The sequence below is a fragment of the Ursus maritimus genome, unplaced genomic scaffold, assembly GCF_017311325.1.
Source record: "Ursus maritimus isolate PB19 unplaced genomic scaffold, ASM1731132v1 scaffold_26, whole genome shotgun sequence".
Taxonomy (NCBI): domain Eukaryota; kingdom Metazoa; phylum Chordata; class Mammalia; order Carnivora; family Ursidae; genus Ursus; species Ursus maritimus.
Window position 1 is genome coordinate 30539442 of NW_024425119.1, and position 12766 is coordinate 30552207.

Genomic DNA, 12766 nt, shown 5'->3' on the forward strand with positions numbered 1-12766 from the left:
ATGAATGAAGGTAAATTAAAAAAATTCATTAGGTTATTAGCTCTACTGGTGAAAATATTTCAGATCAGTAAGGGAAATCATCACACTCCACGTCACTCACACACAAAATTTACAGAACAAGTAGTTATCCTTTTAAAGATTTTAATACATACTTAAAAATGGACAATTTATTATTACGTAATTATATAACATTGATAATGTTAGATATGTGGGTGTATATATTTTTCTTTTCAATAAAATAGTTTCATGCTTATAAAAGTCACCCTAAGTCAACTTGGACAAAGAGAACAACATACAGTAGAAATCAACCAAGTAGTAAACAGGGTATAAGTAAGGAAAAATATTATAAAGCGATTATATTGTTGACACAAAAGAAAAAAAATAAATACACTTTTCCATTATTTGAAGGCGATTCACAATCATTTCCAGGAATTCTGTGAGAATTTAAGGCCATTTGTTCTAACGAAATGCTTTAATTTAGACACAACATCACAAAACTGTTAATTCTTGTAAAAACTGTACATGCAAAAACTCTTTCCAAGTCATTGTGGACAGGCAGTTCAGCACGTAGGAGTAGGTTATCTCACAAATGTGTTGTGCACTAAGTCACGTGGTTGTGTTTATTGAACTGGGAATTTCACAAAAAACTTCCAGCCTGTGCACCCTGCATGGCAACATGGAAAGGTGATAACAAGGAGTCCGAATCAAGAGAGCCAGTATCCCTTTGAATTAAAATATCTAGACAAGGTGTAATGGAATAAAAAGTTTAAAACTTCTGCTACATGGTTCACAGTTAAATATTCTGGGTTTAGTCTTTCTAAACAGCAACAGTATATAAAGATGCTACTCGGTACAAAGTATTTTCTATGCATTGTACAGTTCACGATGTTTGACTTCCTATTATTTCTACTGAGAATTACAGAACATAAACTGACTGCAGCCTAAATTTAGAACCCAAGCTCCATGAAAAACGCATGTTCGTACAGGATGCACATCTGCTAAGCTTAAACTCCCACACTTGGCAAACAACGCAGAGGAACTCATTACGAAGCAGATGCGGCCTCATAAGACAATTCACTTAACTGAGAAATACGAAAGCATCTCTCCTTTCCCTTATTTGCAATTGTATTTGTCCAGACAGTCATTCAAAGAGATATTGCTCTTGTGATTATAGCTATTGCAATTTAGAAGACAAAGGATTCAATATTCAAAACTCTTATTCTTAAGAACAGTTATAAAAGTATTGAAATTTAAAAAGTAGTAACATGTAAACATTGATACAGAGAGACTGCTTCCCTATACACACAGCAGTCGAGGACAATAGTTGAGTTAAAAACTGTTTGTGCTTTTTCCCAACAATACATTGGAAATTAGCTATTTCTGTCCAAAAAAAAAAAAAAAAAAAAAAGGAAGAAAGAAGATTCAGAGAAGACATCCATATTTTGCTTCAAGCATTTAAACAATTTTTCTGTTGCTCATGCAACAACCGTATTTACAGTTTTGGTTTAGAAAGAGAATTAATTTTGGATCCAAGAAAGCATATTAACCAGTACTGCTGAAACCAAACTGAGAAAAGTATCTCATTCCCTGGTTCATTACCGAGCACCAGGAGCAAAGCGTTGAGTCAGCAGTTCTAAACGGTGTGTAGTTAACGGGAGCAGATCTGAGCACAGTCATATCTGAGTCTGTAACACATGTGTCGGTGGGGTGTAGGGTGGAGGCGCAGGGGATGGCTTGATTCCACGGGCCCTCATGTAGGAGAGGAACTGCTCAGGGATCTCAGCTAGGACATCTTTAGCCAATCTAGCCATGCTCAGTATGTGGTTTCCGCTTCTGTCAATATAATCCCGGAATGGCACGAACTAAAACAGAGGTGAAAGAAAGTTATTTCAGAGACTTTAGCATGCTGTTTAATAGACACAAAAAGCAACACATGTAAACATTTGGTTGAGAACCAGAGAAGCCTGGAGGAATGGTTAGATGGATAATAATTAATATGCATTTTCAAGAGATTTGATTCATTATGAACAGCGAGCTACCACAGTGACCAAAACTTTCTACTGTACATGCTTTATGTAAAAAGGGATGAAATTGTTTTCTATGTTTTTTTCTCCCAATAACTCCTGTGCCCTGATCCCGACAGGTCCATCATGTTGCTACAGGTGTTCCGCGGTTTTGAGTTCTATACCTCACTTGACTCTCAATAGGATAGAGCATTTACCTCTTCAGGGCTCGGTTTCCTGCCAATGGAGTTAATACATGCCTAAATCAGCTTTCAATGCAGAAATAGTATCCAGTGGAGGGTAAAAAAAGAAAGTATGTACTGTTGAAAAAGCCTAAACACGTGTGAAGTATTTTAAATTATTACTAAAACATCAAATCACATGTCTGAGATGTTGGTTTTTTAAAATCTGTTACTTGGAATGGAAAAAAAATTCAGCATAAGAGTTGGTATACTTCTTACTGAAATATCATCATTCTTGTTTTTACATCATATAAAAATAATTGCTCTATCTCTACGTAGATAAGCAATTATGTGAGAGCCATTATCAGCTCAACATTAAATACTCTGGCAGTCAATTGCCTGATTCTATCTTCATTTACAATGGCTACTTAAGTTACTAAACATGTGCTGTTCGAGGGCATTAGTTCGATTTCCCTTCAGAGACATGATGATTCTTGAAGCAACCTGGAAATGTTTGGAACCATTAATGTTGTGAACCCAGTAATTTTAGGTCTTAGAGAAAAGGCACAGTGAAGACATTTGATAATGTTGAACAATTTCTAAGTGTAATATTTAACAGTTTGAATTAAATCATTTTTTCTCCTCTAGAGAGAGAGAGCATACTCCCATCTCCTACTATATTATAACTGTGTTAAATTTATTTTGAAAAAGTAACTATTGACTTAAGTAGCTACTCAGGAAGTGCTTTCAGAAAAAACTATTACGAGGAAGTAGGCTTTAAAATGGTCAGATTGCTACAGATAAACCAAATTAAAATTTTAAGAAATCGAATAGCAAGTGAAATACTTTTTATGCAGTGAACACAGCCTCTTTTAAGGAAGAGCAGAAAATTACTCCTTTCTTTTTAAAATAAGACATACTGTAGGCAGAAGCAACCTATATGACTATAATTTTACCCTGTCTTGCTAACCAGGAGGAAAACTCAACCCAGCTTTCAGAAAAGTGTAGTAGAAAGGTGACAAAGCTTTCTCTTACACCTGAAGGGAGCTAAGCAAGGGTAAGAAAAACTAATAGAGCAAATATAATCTTCAACTGAGAAGAGAGCTAAGGGGATGTGAACTTGTGTGAAGTCAAATTATCTAACTTTGGACAAGACTTGACATTCTTAACAAAAAAAATCAAAGAGGTGCAAAAAAGTTAGGTTTTTTTTTTTTTTCTTTTCTCTGAAACTATAATTAGAGAAGTGAGAAAACGGGAATCAACAAGATTGAGGATTAATGAGAAAAAAGATATCTAATTGCTATACCTTACTTCATTCTTTTAAAGGGCATAGCATTTTAAAAATAAACATTTAGTATGCTTAGTATACAGTAATTATCCCCCAAAGTTTTTTTTAAGAGTTCAGTTTTTCAGAAATCTGCAGCTAATACATCCATTTGAGGGAAAGGACGGCACCGCTGGCCAGCAGTTGAGCTCACCCATTGTATGTTTAGCCCAACTCAGCTCTTGTATTTTTCTTTGCCTCCCTACCTTTACTTCTACACCGTAGACGTTAAACTCATTTATCTTTTTACCCCCTATTCTCCCAAACCCCGGAATTAGACTGCCCAGGTGCAAAGGCTGGTTCTCAGACTTATTAGCTGCACGATCTGAGACAAATGATTTTCCACTCCTTGCTTCCGTTTCCTCTTCTAAAAATGAGGATCACCATAATAATACCTGCTTTATTAGGTTGCTATATTAAGTAAGTTAACATGTGAAGTACTTAAAACAGTGTTCAACTCATAACATGTATTATATATGGTAATTATTGTAATCATCCCTACCATTACTATTCATCAACTTATACATGTATATATTCAATATAAATATGAAACTATATTCTTAATAGTTTTCTATTCACATTCACATCAAACATTAAATACAAGGAATGACCTCCTCCATTTAGCTCTATTGAATTTAAGTACAATATCAGTGTTGTCTTCTAAGCAATTCCTGGGCTTTTTGTTATTTTAAAAACACCCATTGCTTCATCTTTGCAGCAAATGCTAGGAGATGTGACAACTTTTTTAATGAAGTAAATTAAAATTCATCTTTAAGAATGTTGTGATGCTCTGGGATGTCAAAACTTAGCTTCACAACCACCCTTCTCATAATACACGCAGATCTACTCATATTTAAAACATGTTCATAAATAATGGGTAAGAAAGAAATCTTAGTTTTCAGCTGAAGAGAAAAGCATATATCACATTTAACTTAGGCTTGTTCAGTGGGGCCCCAAATTCTGCCTGCCCCCTGAATCTTGGGGGGGCTTGCCCCCAGGTTGAGAATCGCGGCCATAGAGGGTTCCTGTTACCAACACGGGTATACCTTATCCCACCTGTGTGCTGGGAGTAGACAAAAAATGTTGAGAACTTTCTACTCACTAACCAAAATTATCTAAACCTTTCCCAAAGGGACCCAACTCTTGAATCACCTCACAAGGTACGCTCCTAAGTGAGAGATGAAAATGACAAGTGACTCTTCATTTCCTTTACTTCCTTTTTTTTTTTTTTAAGATTTTATTTATTTATTCGACAGAGATAGAGACAGCCAGCGAGAGAGGGAACACAAGCAGGGGGAGTGGGAGAGGAAGAAGCAGGCTCCCAGCAGAGAAGCCCGATGTGGGACTCGATCCCACAACGCCAGGATCACGCCCTGGGCCGAAGGCAGACACTTAACAACCGCTGTGCCACCCAGGAGATCTGCCTTTACTTCTTCTTAACGTCAAATCTTACAGGGGTCAGGGCATAATATGCCCTCTGTAACACTATCGCTCATACCCTTCTACAATCAGTTTCCCACTCAACTTCTCAGACCACTCTGATTATTGTCTTTTTTTTTTTTTTCTATCATTCATTTCTGATCACTGTACCCGGGGACCTCCTGTTCAAAATAATGCTCACACATTTGTGGGTGAATGCTGTTCATCAACTACCCCCACAAATTAACTTGGACCCTTAAAATGTTTAGTCTAGAGGGATAAATCGGTTTTTACTTTGCACCAATTTATCACATTCATCTGAAGAATACCAATAAATGCATTCTGCTCTGCAGAAATATACTATATCCTTGACACTCTACGTTTTTTTTTCCGCATCCCTCCAGTACAAGGAAAATGTTCCACATGGCTGCTCTAACGGCTGGCTTTGCCCATTTGTGAAAACAAGTTTTGAATCAGTTTGGGCAAATGGACTTTTAGTTGCTGTTCTGCTCAATGTTACTTGATTGTTCCTACTGTGCTGAGCTCCATTAGTGATTTTCAAGTCTAAGCCTTCAAGGTTATTATTCTCCTTTTAATGGAAAATATGATTTAAATATAATTTTTAAGGAAATGATAGGCCAACCAACAGCTGCATGCAGCCAGAAGAGATGGCACTGCATTACACACAGTGGCAATTCATAGCACAAACAAACAAATAGGAAGCCTTTACATATATTGATGTAAGAAAATAACTCATTTAAGTTTTAGAATAACAACCATAGGATCTCATCCTGCTTACTGTTTACACTATAGTCATGAGATTCATGCTTGAGGCAATGAGTATAATCACACATAAGGCTGACTAAAGTGTCCCATGTCAAGGTACGGCTGCTGTGAAATAGTGACATAAAAATGAATTTGCACCGGACTAGGCCAACAGATCATCTAAAAATAATAACTACGATTGGCACTAATACATTTATCGAGCAACTGGTAGGTAACAGGTGTTCTGCTAAAAGATTTATACAGTATCTCATTAAAGTTTAATAAGCATGTTACCCATATTTTGAGTTTACAGAAGAGGAAACTGAAACTCGGAGAGCTGGATTAACTTAGATCAGACACTTACCAGTACCCATCATTATCTGAACCTAACCTGATCTAACCCTGAGACATGAACTACTACAGTAATATGAAAGGGGAAATAGATCCTAGCAATCTTCACTAGAATATTGGCTTTTATGAGAGTAGGTGTATTCTAACAGAAAGAACACAGGTCTGGGAATCAGAACTCTGTTGGAAATTTCCATCTACCAAATTATGACTTAAATAATTTTGCACAAGTTGCTACCTGGGCCCCAGTTTCCTTATTCATAAATTACTACAAGGCAAAAAGTGACCAGTATTTTTAGGAAGATATAATGTGCTATGTGAATAAATATTTGGACAAAGAGGGGAAATAAGTTCAGGTGTGCAGAGAGGGCTTTGTGCAAGCCTATATAATGGGAACTTTCAAAACGTAGGATTTTAATCAGCACAGATAAAGAAGAGTATTCCAGGTGAAATAATGAGAGGAAATAAAAACAAGAACAATGGAATGTGTGATGCAAATACAGTTGGTAGTCCTATTTGTCTAGACAAAGTGTGTGTGTGTGTGTGTGTGTGTTTAGCTAAAGAGGAGGACTGGGGTCATGGAGATTCTTAAATGCTATATTTAGGATCAAAGTTATACATAATTTTTGTTAAGAATTTCAGAATCAGATATTTTAAGGTTAGATCTTGACTTTACTTCTTACTAGCTACATGACTATGGACGAGAAGAATTAAACCTCATTTCTTTCTTTCTTTCTTTCATTTTTTTTTTTTTTGTAAAATGTAGTAATCAAAGTACCTGCATAAGGTCGATTAAGGATTGAGTGAAGCAATACTATAGCTGTTAGCCTGCCTAGCATACAAAAGGAGTTAATAAATGACTCAATATTATTATACGAAGAAGTTGGAAGCCACTTAAGGTTTGACATGATAATGAGAACTCCATCCACTACCCTCAACTTTCTGCTAAATCTCAGCTACCTTTGGCTTTTGTTATTATTTGCAGCCTTAGGCTTTTGTTTGCCCACTTAAAAATTTGGGTTCCATTTTCAGTGCATTAACCTAATTTGCTTCAACATATAAGAAATTGGAAGTAATGAAAAGGTAAGAGAGCCTAAAGGGACCGGGTTTTCTGATAACATTTTAACCAGCAGTATTTACAGCATCAATTGTGATGGCTTAGATAATTTTCTGATGCTGGAGACTGACAGTATTATCCTCGGTGTGCTCTTGTGACCCCACTACTCTAAATATTCAAGAGTATTTCTATTCCTGAAAATAAACTCATTTAAAAAACATTTTACTTGGGGCGCCTGGGTGGCTCAGTGATTAAGCGTCTGCCTTTGGCTCAGGGCATGATCCCAGAGTCCTGGGATCAAGCCCCACATTAGGCCCCTCCGCTGGAAGCCTGCTTCTTCCTCTCCCACTCCCCCTGCTTGTGTTCCCTCTTTCGCTGACTGTCTCTATCTCTGTCAAATGAATAAAATCTTTAAAAAAAAAAAAACTTTTACTGGATGGTGGAACCTGGAAAACTGTGATGGTGGAATATTTTTATTTTTATTTCTTTCAGAGCGGGGAGGGGCAGAAGGAGAGAGAGAATCCTTAGCAAGCCCCTCACCCAGTGCAGAGCCCAGAGCCGGGCTTGGTCTCACAACCCTGAGATCATGACAACTACCCCTTACAGAAGAAAATAGTAGCAAGTTTCTCTTAAGCATCATGACAATGCCATGAGATATGAGGTTGCCTCTACTGATTTTGTAAAAGTTCATTACAGGAGCAACATAACACATTCCAAAGAACTTCAAATTCATACTTCCCTTCAGTAATTTGATTTTTTGGAAACTGTGAGTCAGACATTATGAAGAGCTTTTAGATAAAGTGTAATTACTTAGACCTATAATTATGCTAATAAGGTTAAGGTGAATAATCATGTGTCTAATTATGAAAACAAAACACCACGGGATACTTAAATAAATGACCACATCATCATGTTCCTTTTCGCAGCTGCTTTTAACCTAATCATTCATGTGTGTGTGCTTTTTACTCTACCAAGAATGATAGGTTAAAAAGTTTAAATCATATTTAACTATCTTTTAAAAAAAACCTGTTCTACAGATGCTTCCATTTTAAAACTTAATTCTGCTGCCTGATAAAGAACAATGCTTTTTAAAATCTTTATCAATATTAATCCTTATATTAATATATTTACAGATTATTTTCTATTTCTCCCTCAAAGCATTTTAATCATTTTTTGTTGTCTTTTACTGAGTTCTATTTCAGAAATGTATTTTATCTACATGATCTCACTTAATCTTTACAACAATGCCAGAACACTGAAATTTAGAAAGCTCATTCAAGTTATCACGGTGAATAATTCAGGATTTGAACTAATTCTGCAGCATTCCAAATTCTGTGGGATTCTCTTAATGACTGTTCTTTGGGTGAATGTATAAATTGTCATTAAGGAGATGATACTGAAGTCCATTGTTTGCTCCTTCAGAACTTTCATAGCATGTGCTGAGACCTTTGCTTTCCTATTTAAAAAGGTGCACTTCACAGCTGTTTTTCTCTTGTAAAAACCTAAAAGATACGGAAACTCTAATATGTAGCCATTTAGTTGAATTAACTGCTTGCTTTCAATGATAAATGTAAACTATATTGATTGGCTGCTGATTTTTTTCTCTTCTATTCACTCCCAGAATAGGTTTTAGTTACGTATTTTTCTTGATTTTAACAGGTATAAATCATAAATACTACATAAAATATTATGTTGCTATTATTTTGTTATATATCATATTATTATATAATTACCTTATATCATCTCTATATAATTACATTTAAAATGTATAAAATTTATATTTTTATATAAATTTCTATATTTACATAAAATTTTAAGATCTATTTCTCTACCTTTCTAACCATAATCTAGGGAGAAATATAAAAATATCTAGTTTTGGTTTGTTACCACTAAATTCATTTAAATTGAAATGTAATCAGGTATCTTAAAATATATTTAGTCTTTGTTGAGGACTAAACAATGAATAGATAAGCGTCATTAAAAAGTCTGTTATGTTTCTACCTTCTAACTTTACCAAAGATCTCAATGATATTTTCTGGCAATATTAAAGTAGGAAAAGACATTTATTAACATTTCTATTTTATATATAATGAACCTGAAATACAAGAAATACTCTCTTGTACTTATTCTAGGCCCTACTTGCCATGCATCTCATAGCGAATCAACCGACTAAATTAAGCAGAACCTGAGAGTCCTGCTTTCGGTGTAATTTATTTACAAATCAGAGCCGACAGGCTCCTCACAATGAACTAAACAAATAATTTCCATAAAATTTCTTACCTGTACGATATCCCTTTCAGCATATTTTCCCCTGGAGGAAACTCTTACATCATCTCCATCCAATTCAACCATCGCTTGAAAATAAAATAAGACCATTTATCCAGTGCATTTCAACAATGTACTTAAATAATGCAGGCGATAGGAAATCAAGATGTCTGAAGACGTAATGCGTCCTGTGTCAAGGAAGAACGCTTGTTGACCCCTTCATCTCCTCAGTCATTCTGCCACAAAACTTGACTGAGTGCAAATTTTACACCTGAAGAAAGCTAGCCAAGACCCCATGTGACCCTTTGAAAGATGGATGAGCCAGCGTAGTATGGGTACAGCTCCCCATCCTAGAGGTTCTCAATTCTGGGTTATACGCTTACATGACTGATTGGGCAAGTGATGCTAACCATTCAACTCCTGTCATCTTTCTCATTTAAGAAACTTGGCACTAATCACAGAATTTCCAATAACAATTTGAACTTTATTCTCATGGAAAGTACAACAAAGCTATGTATCCATATCACCCAACTTCTACTTTATTAATGGATTTTAAAACAAAGAGGGATTTGCTCTGCCCTACATTGACTGGATAAAGTATGACTTTCTGAAGTTTTTGTTTTTGTTTTTGTTTTTTTTTGGTGGGTTAAGAAATAATGTCAGCATTAGATAGATCAGCTGGTATTTGTGAATGCTGTGATATAAATGGACAGCTGGTAATAAAGTAATGTTATGCTGCAATTAAGAACATTTTCCAGAGTTTATTAAGTTTTCAGTGAGAATTCTCTAAGTAATTAATTACATGAGGAATGCTAATTTGTATTTAAAGTATAATTCTATTACTGATAATTCATTTTGTATGCACATGACATTCACCAGACTCCGGAGGGCCACTTGCAATTATAATGTTTGCCTCTTCACCCTCCAAAAACCACTGCTCCATCAGAATACAATCCTCACCTTTTCATTATTTTCTTTAGTGCTTGGATAATGCATCTGGGTTAAAAACATCGTTTTCAATTTTACTTTTCTACACATGTTCATGAGCCAACATCTGGGCTGAAACAAGTGCACATAAATGATAGAGCCACCACTCAATAATTTGCTTAGATATACAATACATGTCATAATTTAATAAATGTGTATATTATCAATAATAAGGAAATTTATTTAAAATACAAAAGATCTACAAAACAAATGAGCAAAGGGAAAAGAAAAGAGTGAGGGAGACAAAGTGAGAAACAGATTCTTAATTAAAGAGAACAATCTGATGGTTACCAGAGGGGAGTTGGGTGGGGGGATAGGTGAAATAGGTGGTGGGGATTAAGGAGTGCACCCGTGGAGATGAGCACCAGGTGATATATGGAAGTATTGAATCACTATATTGTACACCTGAAACTAATATTACACTGTATCTGAACTAACTGGAATTAAGAAGAAGAAGAAGATGCAGAGGAAGAAGAGGAAGAGGAGGAACAAGGTGAAGGAGGGGGAAGGGAAGGAGAAGAAGAAAATTACAAAAGATCTATTTTTCTTCCTTACTTATTAGGAATGTAAATAGGAGAAGTCATTATGCTCAAATACTTTCAATTGTTAATTCCTTTCTTTGGTTTAGTTTTGCTTCAAAATTTCCTGTGACTTTGACACATAAATGTACAGTGATAGTGAAAAGCCAGCAATTGCAGGAAGTTCTCCTTTACTAACAGAAAACAAGAATTTGATGACAATCTGGGTCTCACCTTCCACAATCCCCTATAATCTCCATCGGTCTTTGTGAATGTTTCATTCCAAATAAGGAAAATGACAGTTATTCAGGCAATAATGCATTAGAATGCAATCCTATAAAATAGCACCCACTTTTCAGCATATCCTTTGGGTTAAAAAGCTGCAGGGAGCAAGAATCGGAGACTACACTTTTGAGACCAAGGAGAAAAGACACGGTGTGGAAATGGTGGAAGGGTCCTGTTCACCCTTCAGGTTTTCACCTGCTCCACAAAGAGCAAGAGACTGTAAAGCCCCAGTTCCCCACAAGTACTTCTCCTTGGAAAAAAACATTTTTAAGAGAGAGAATCGCACTTCTTTCTAGCTGTGGGAGACACAATGAAATTAGAACCCCTTCTCTTTCTCCGCTTCTACTAACTCAGATCAAAGTAGGTAGCCTGATGCTGCTTTGACTTTTTGCCTTTTAAGGATAAAGAAATCCTGCCTGGAGAAACCTTTCTTCTCAATGAAAGTGCTTTATGGAGGAGTGAAAAATCACTGGGGAAAAATTACACAGAAAGTTTTAAATTGTTCCTTTAAAATACAGAAACGAGACATTTGAATACTCATTAATTGAATACTTTATTCCGAATCCCTCTACCTTCAAAAAACAGATGACAAGTCTGCCTTTCTTGCCCATGCAAAGAATGTCGTTCTTGTTAGACTTGTGCAGATGTTGGATTTAGGTGGTTAACTGATAAAATGTGCGAGTTTTATCTCAGTCTTTCCTTACGTCAGTTTCTACGTGTGGTATATAAACTTACTCAACCTTAGATTGGGAAGTGTCGCGAGAAAGGCTCTTCCTGACAGGATAGCACAATCTGAACGTAAGTCACAGATTTTCTATATGAAAATGAGTATTAGCGATGGAGAGAAGAGAGGAATTTTGAGAGGAGAGAAAGAAAACACTTTAGAGAAGCACCTGTGTCTCCTACTGGAATAGTCTACTTTTCCAGTACTGTCCTGGAAGAGTTTCCATCCTATTAAAACTTTTGTCATGGTGAGAGCAGAAGTTGGGTGTCGCAGGACCCTATTTCCCTGTCCCCATGTTTGCCAGAGGAAAGTGTCACTCTAATTCCCAGGAAGGAATTCTATTGGGAAGGCAACTTCCCTCTTTGTCTCAATCTTCACTCTCGGAAAGAGGACTGACTGATTCATGGGATTACACGGGATTCCTAAAATGAGAAGGGACTGACTCTGAAAGCCCTCTCACTAGGAGCAGCCTATCCTCAGTTTGAATGTAATTTCTCCCTGTGCCATGATTCACAGGCCAGGCTCAGCCCTTGTAGAGAGGAGGCCTGGAGACAAGGCTGAGGTCATTCAACCTTGGTGGAAAAATAGTGACGAGTCTGATTCTGTGCAGAGGTTAACCCAAACTCTCAAACGTCGCACCGCTAGTAATAAAAAGCTTATATTGTGGTCTCTGAGTGATTCCTACATATTTTCTTTCCAGTTTGGGAAGTCAGAGAGGGAAATGATGAATTCGGGTACCTTAAAATCCTAATAAATAATTCATTGGGAACCAAAGAAATGAAGAAAATAAACAGCTGTGGCAGCTGGGTGCGGGTAGTACTGCTGCTCTGAACGGAAATATGTGAGCAGAACGAGACCAGGAAGGGTCAGCGGCTCTGTATTCACACTT

The 12766-nt window shown here is 36.4% G+C and overlaps 1 protein-coding gene across 1 annotated transcript in view; it reads right to left on the bottom strand.

The window, feature by feature from the left end:
* Positions 1 to 1389: 1389 nt before the first annotated feature.
* Positions 1390 to 12766, bottom strand: part of CPNE8 (copine 8) — a 210098-nt gene continuing 198721 nt past the window's right edge. The window contains exons 19-20 of the mRNA XM_008704450.2: positions 9379 to 9452; positions 1390 to 1862 (exon numbers count right to left, since the gene is read on the bottom strand). Of these exons, the coding sequence (XP_008702672.1) occupies positions 1674 to 1862; positions 9379 to 9452 (263 nt within the window). The 3' untranslated portion in view covers positions 1390 to 1673. The remainder of the gene's footprint in view (positions 1863 to 9378; positions 9453 to 12766) is intronic.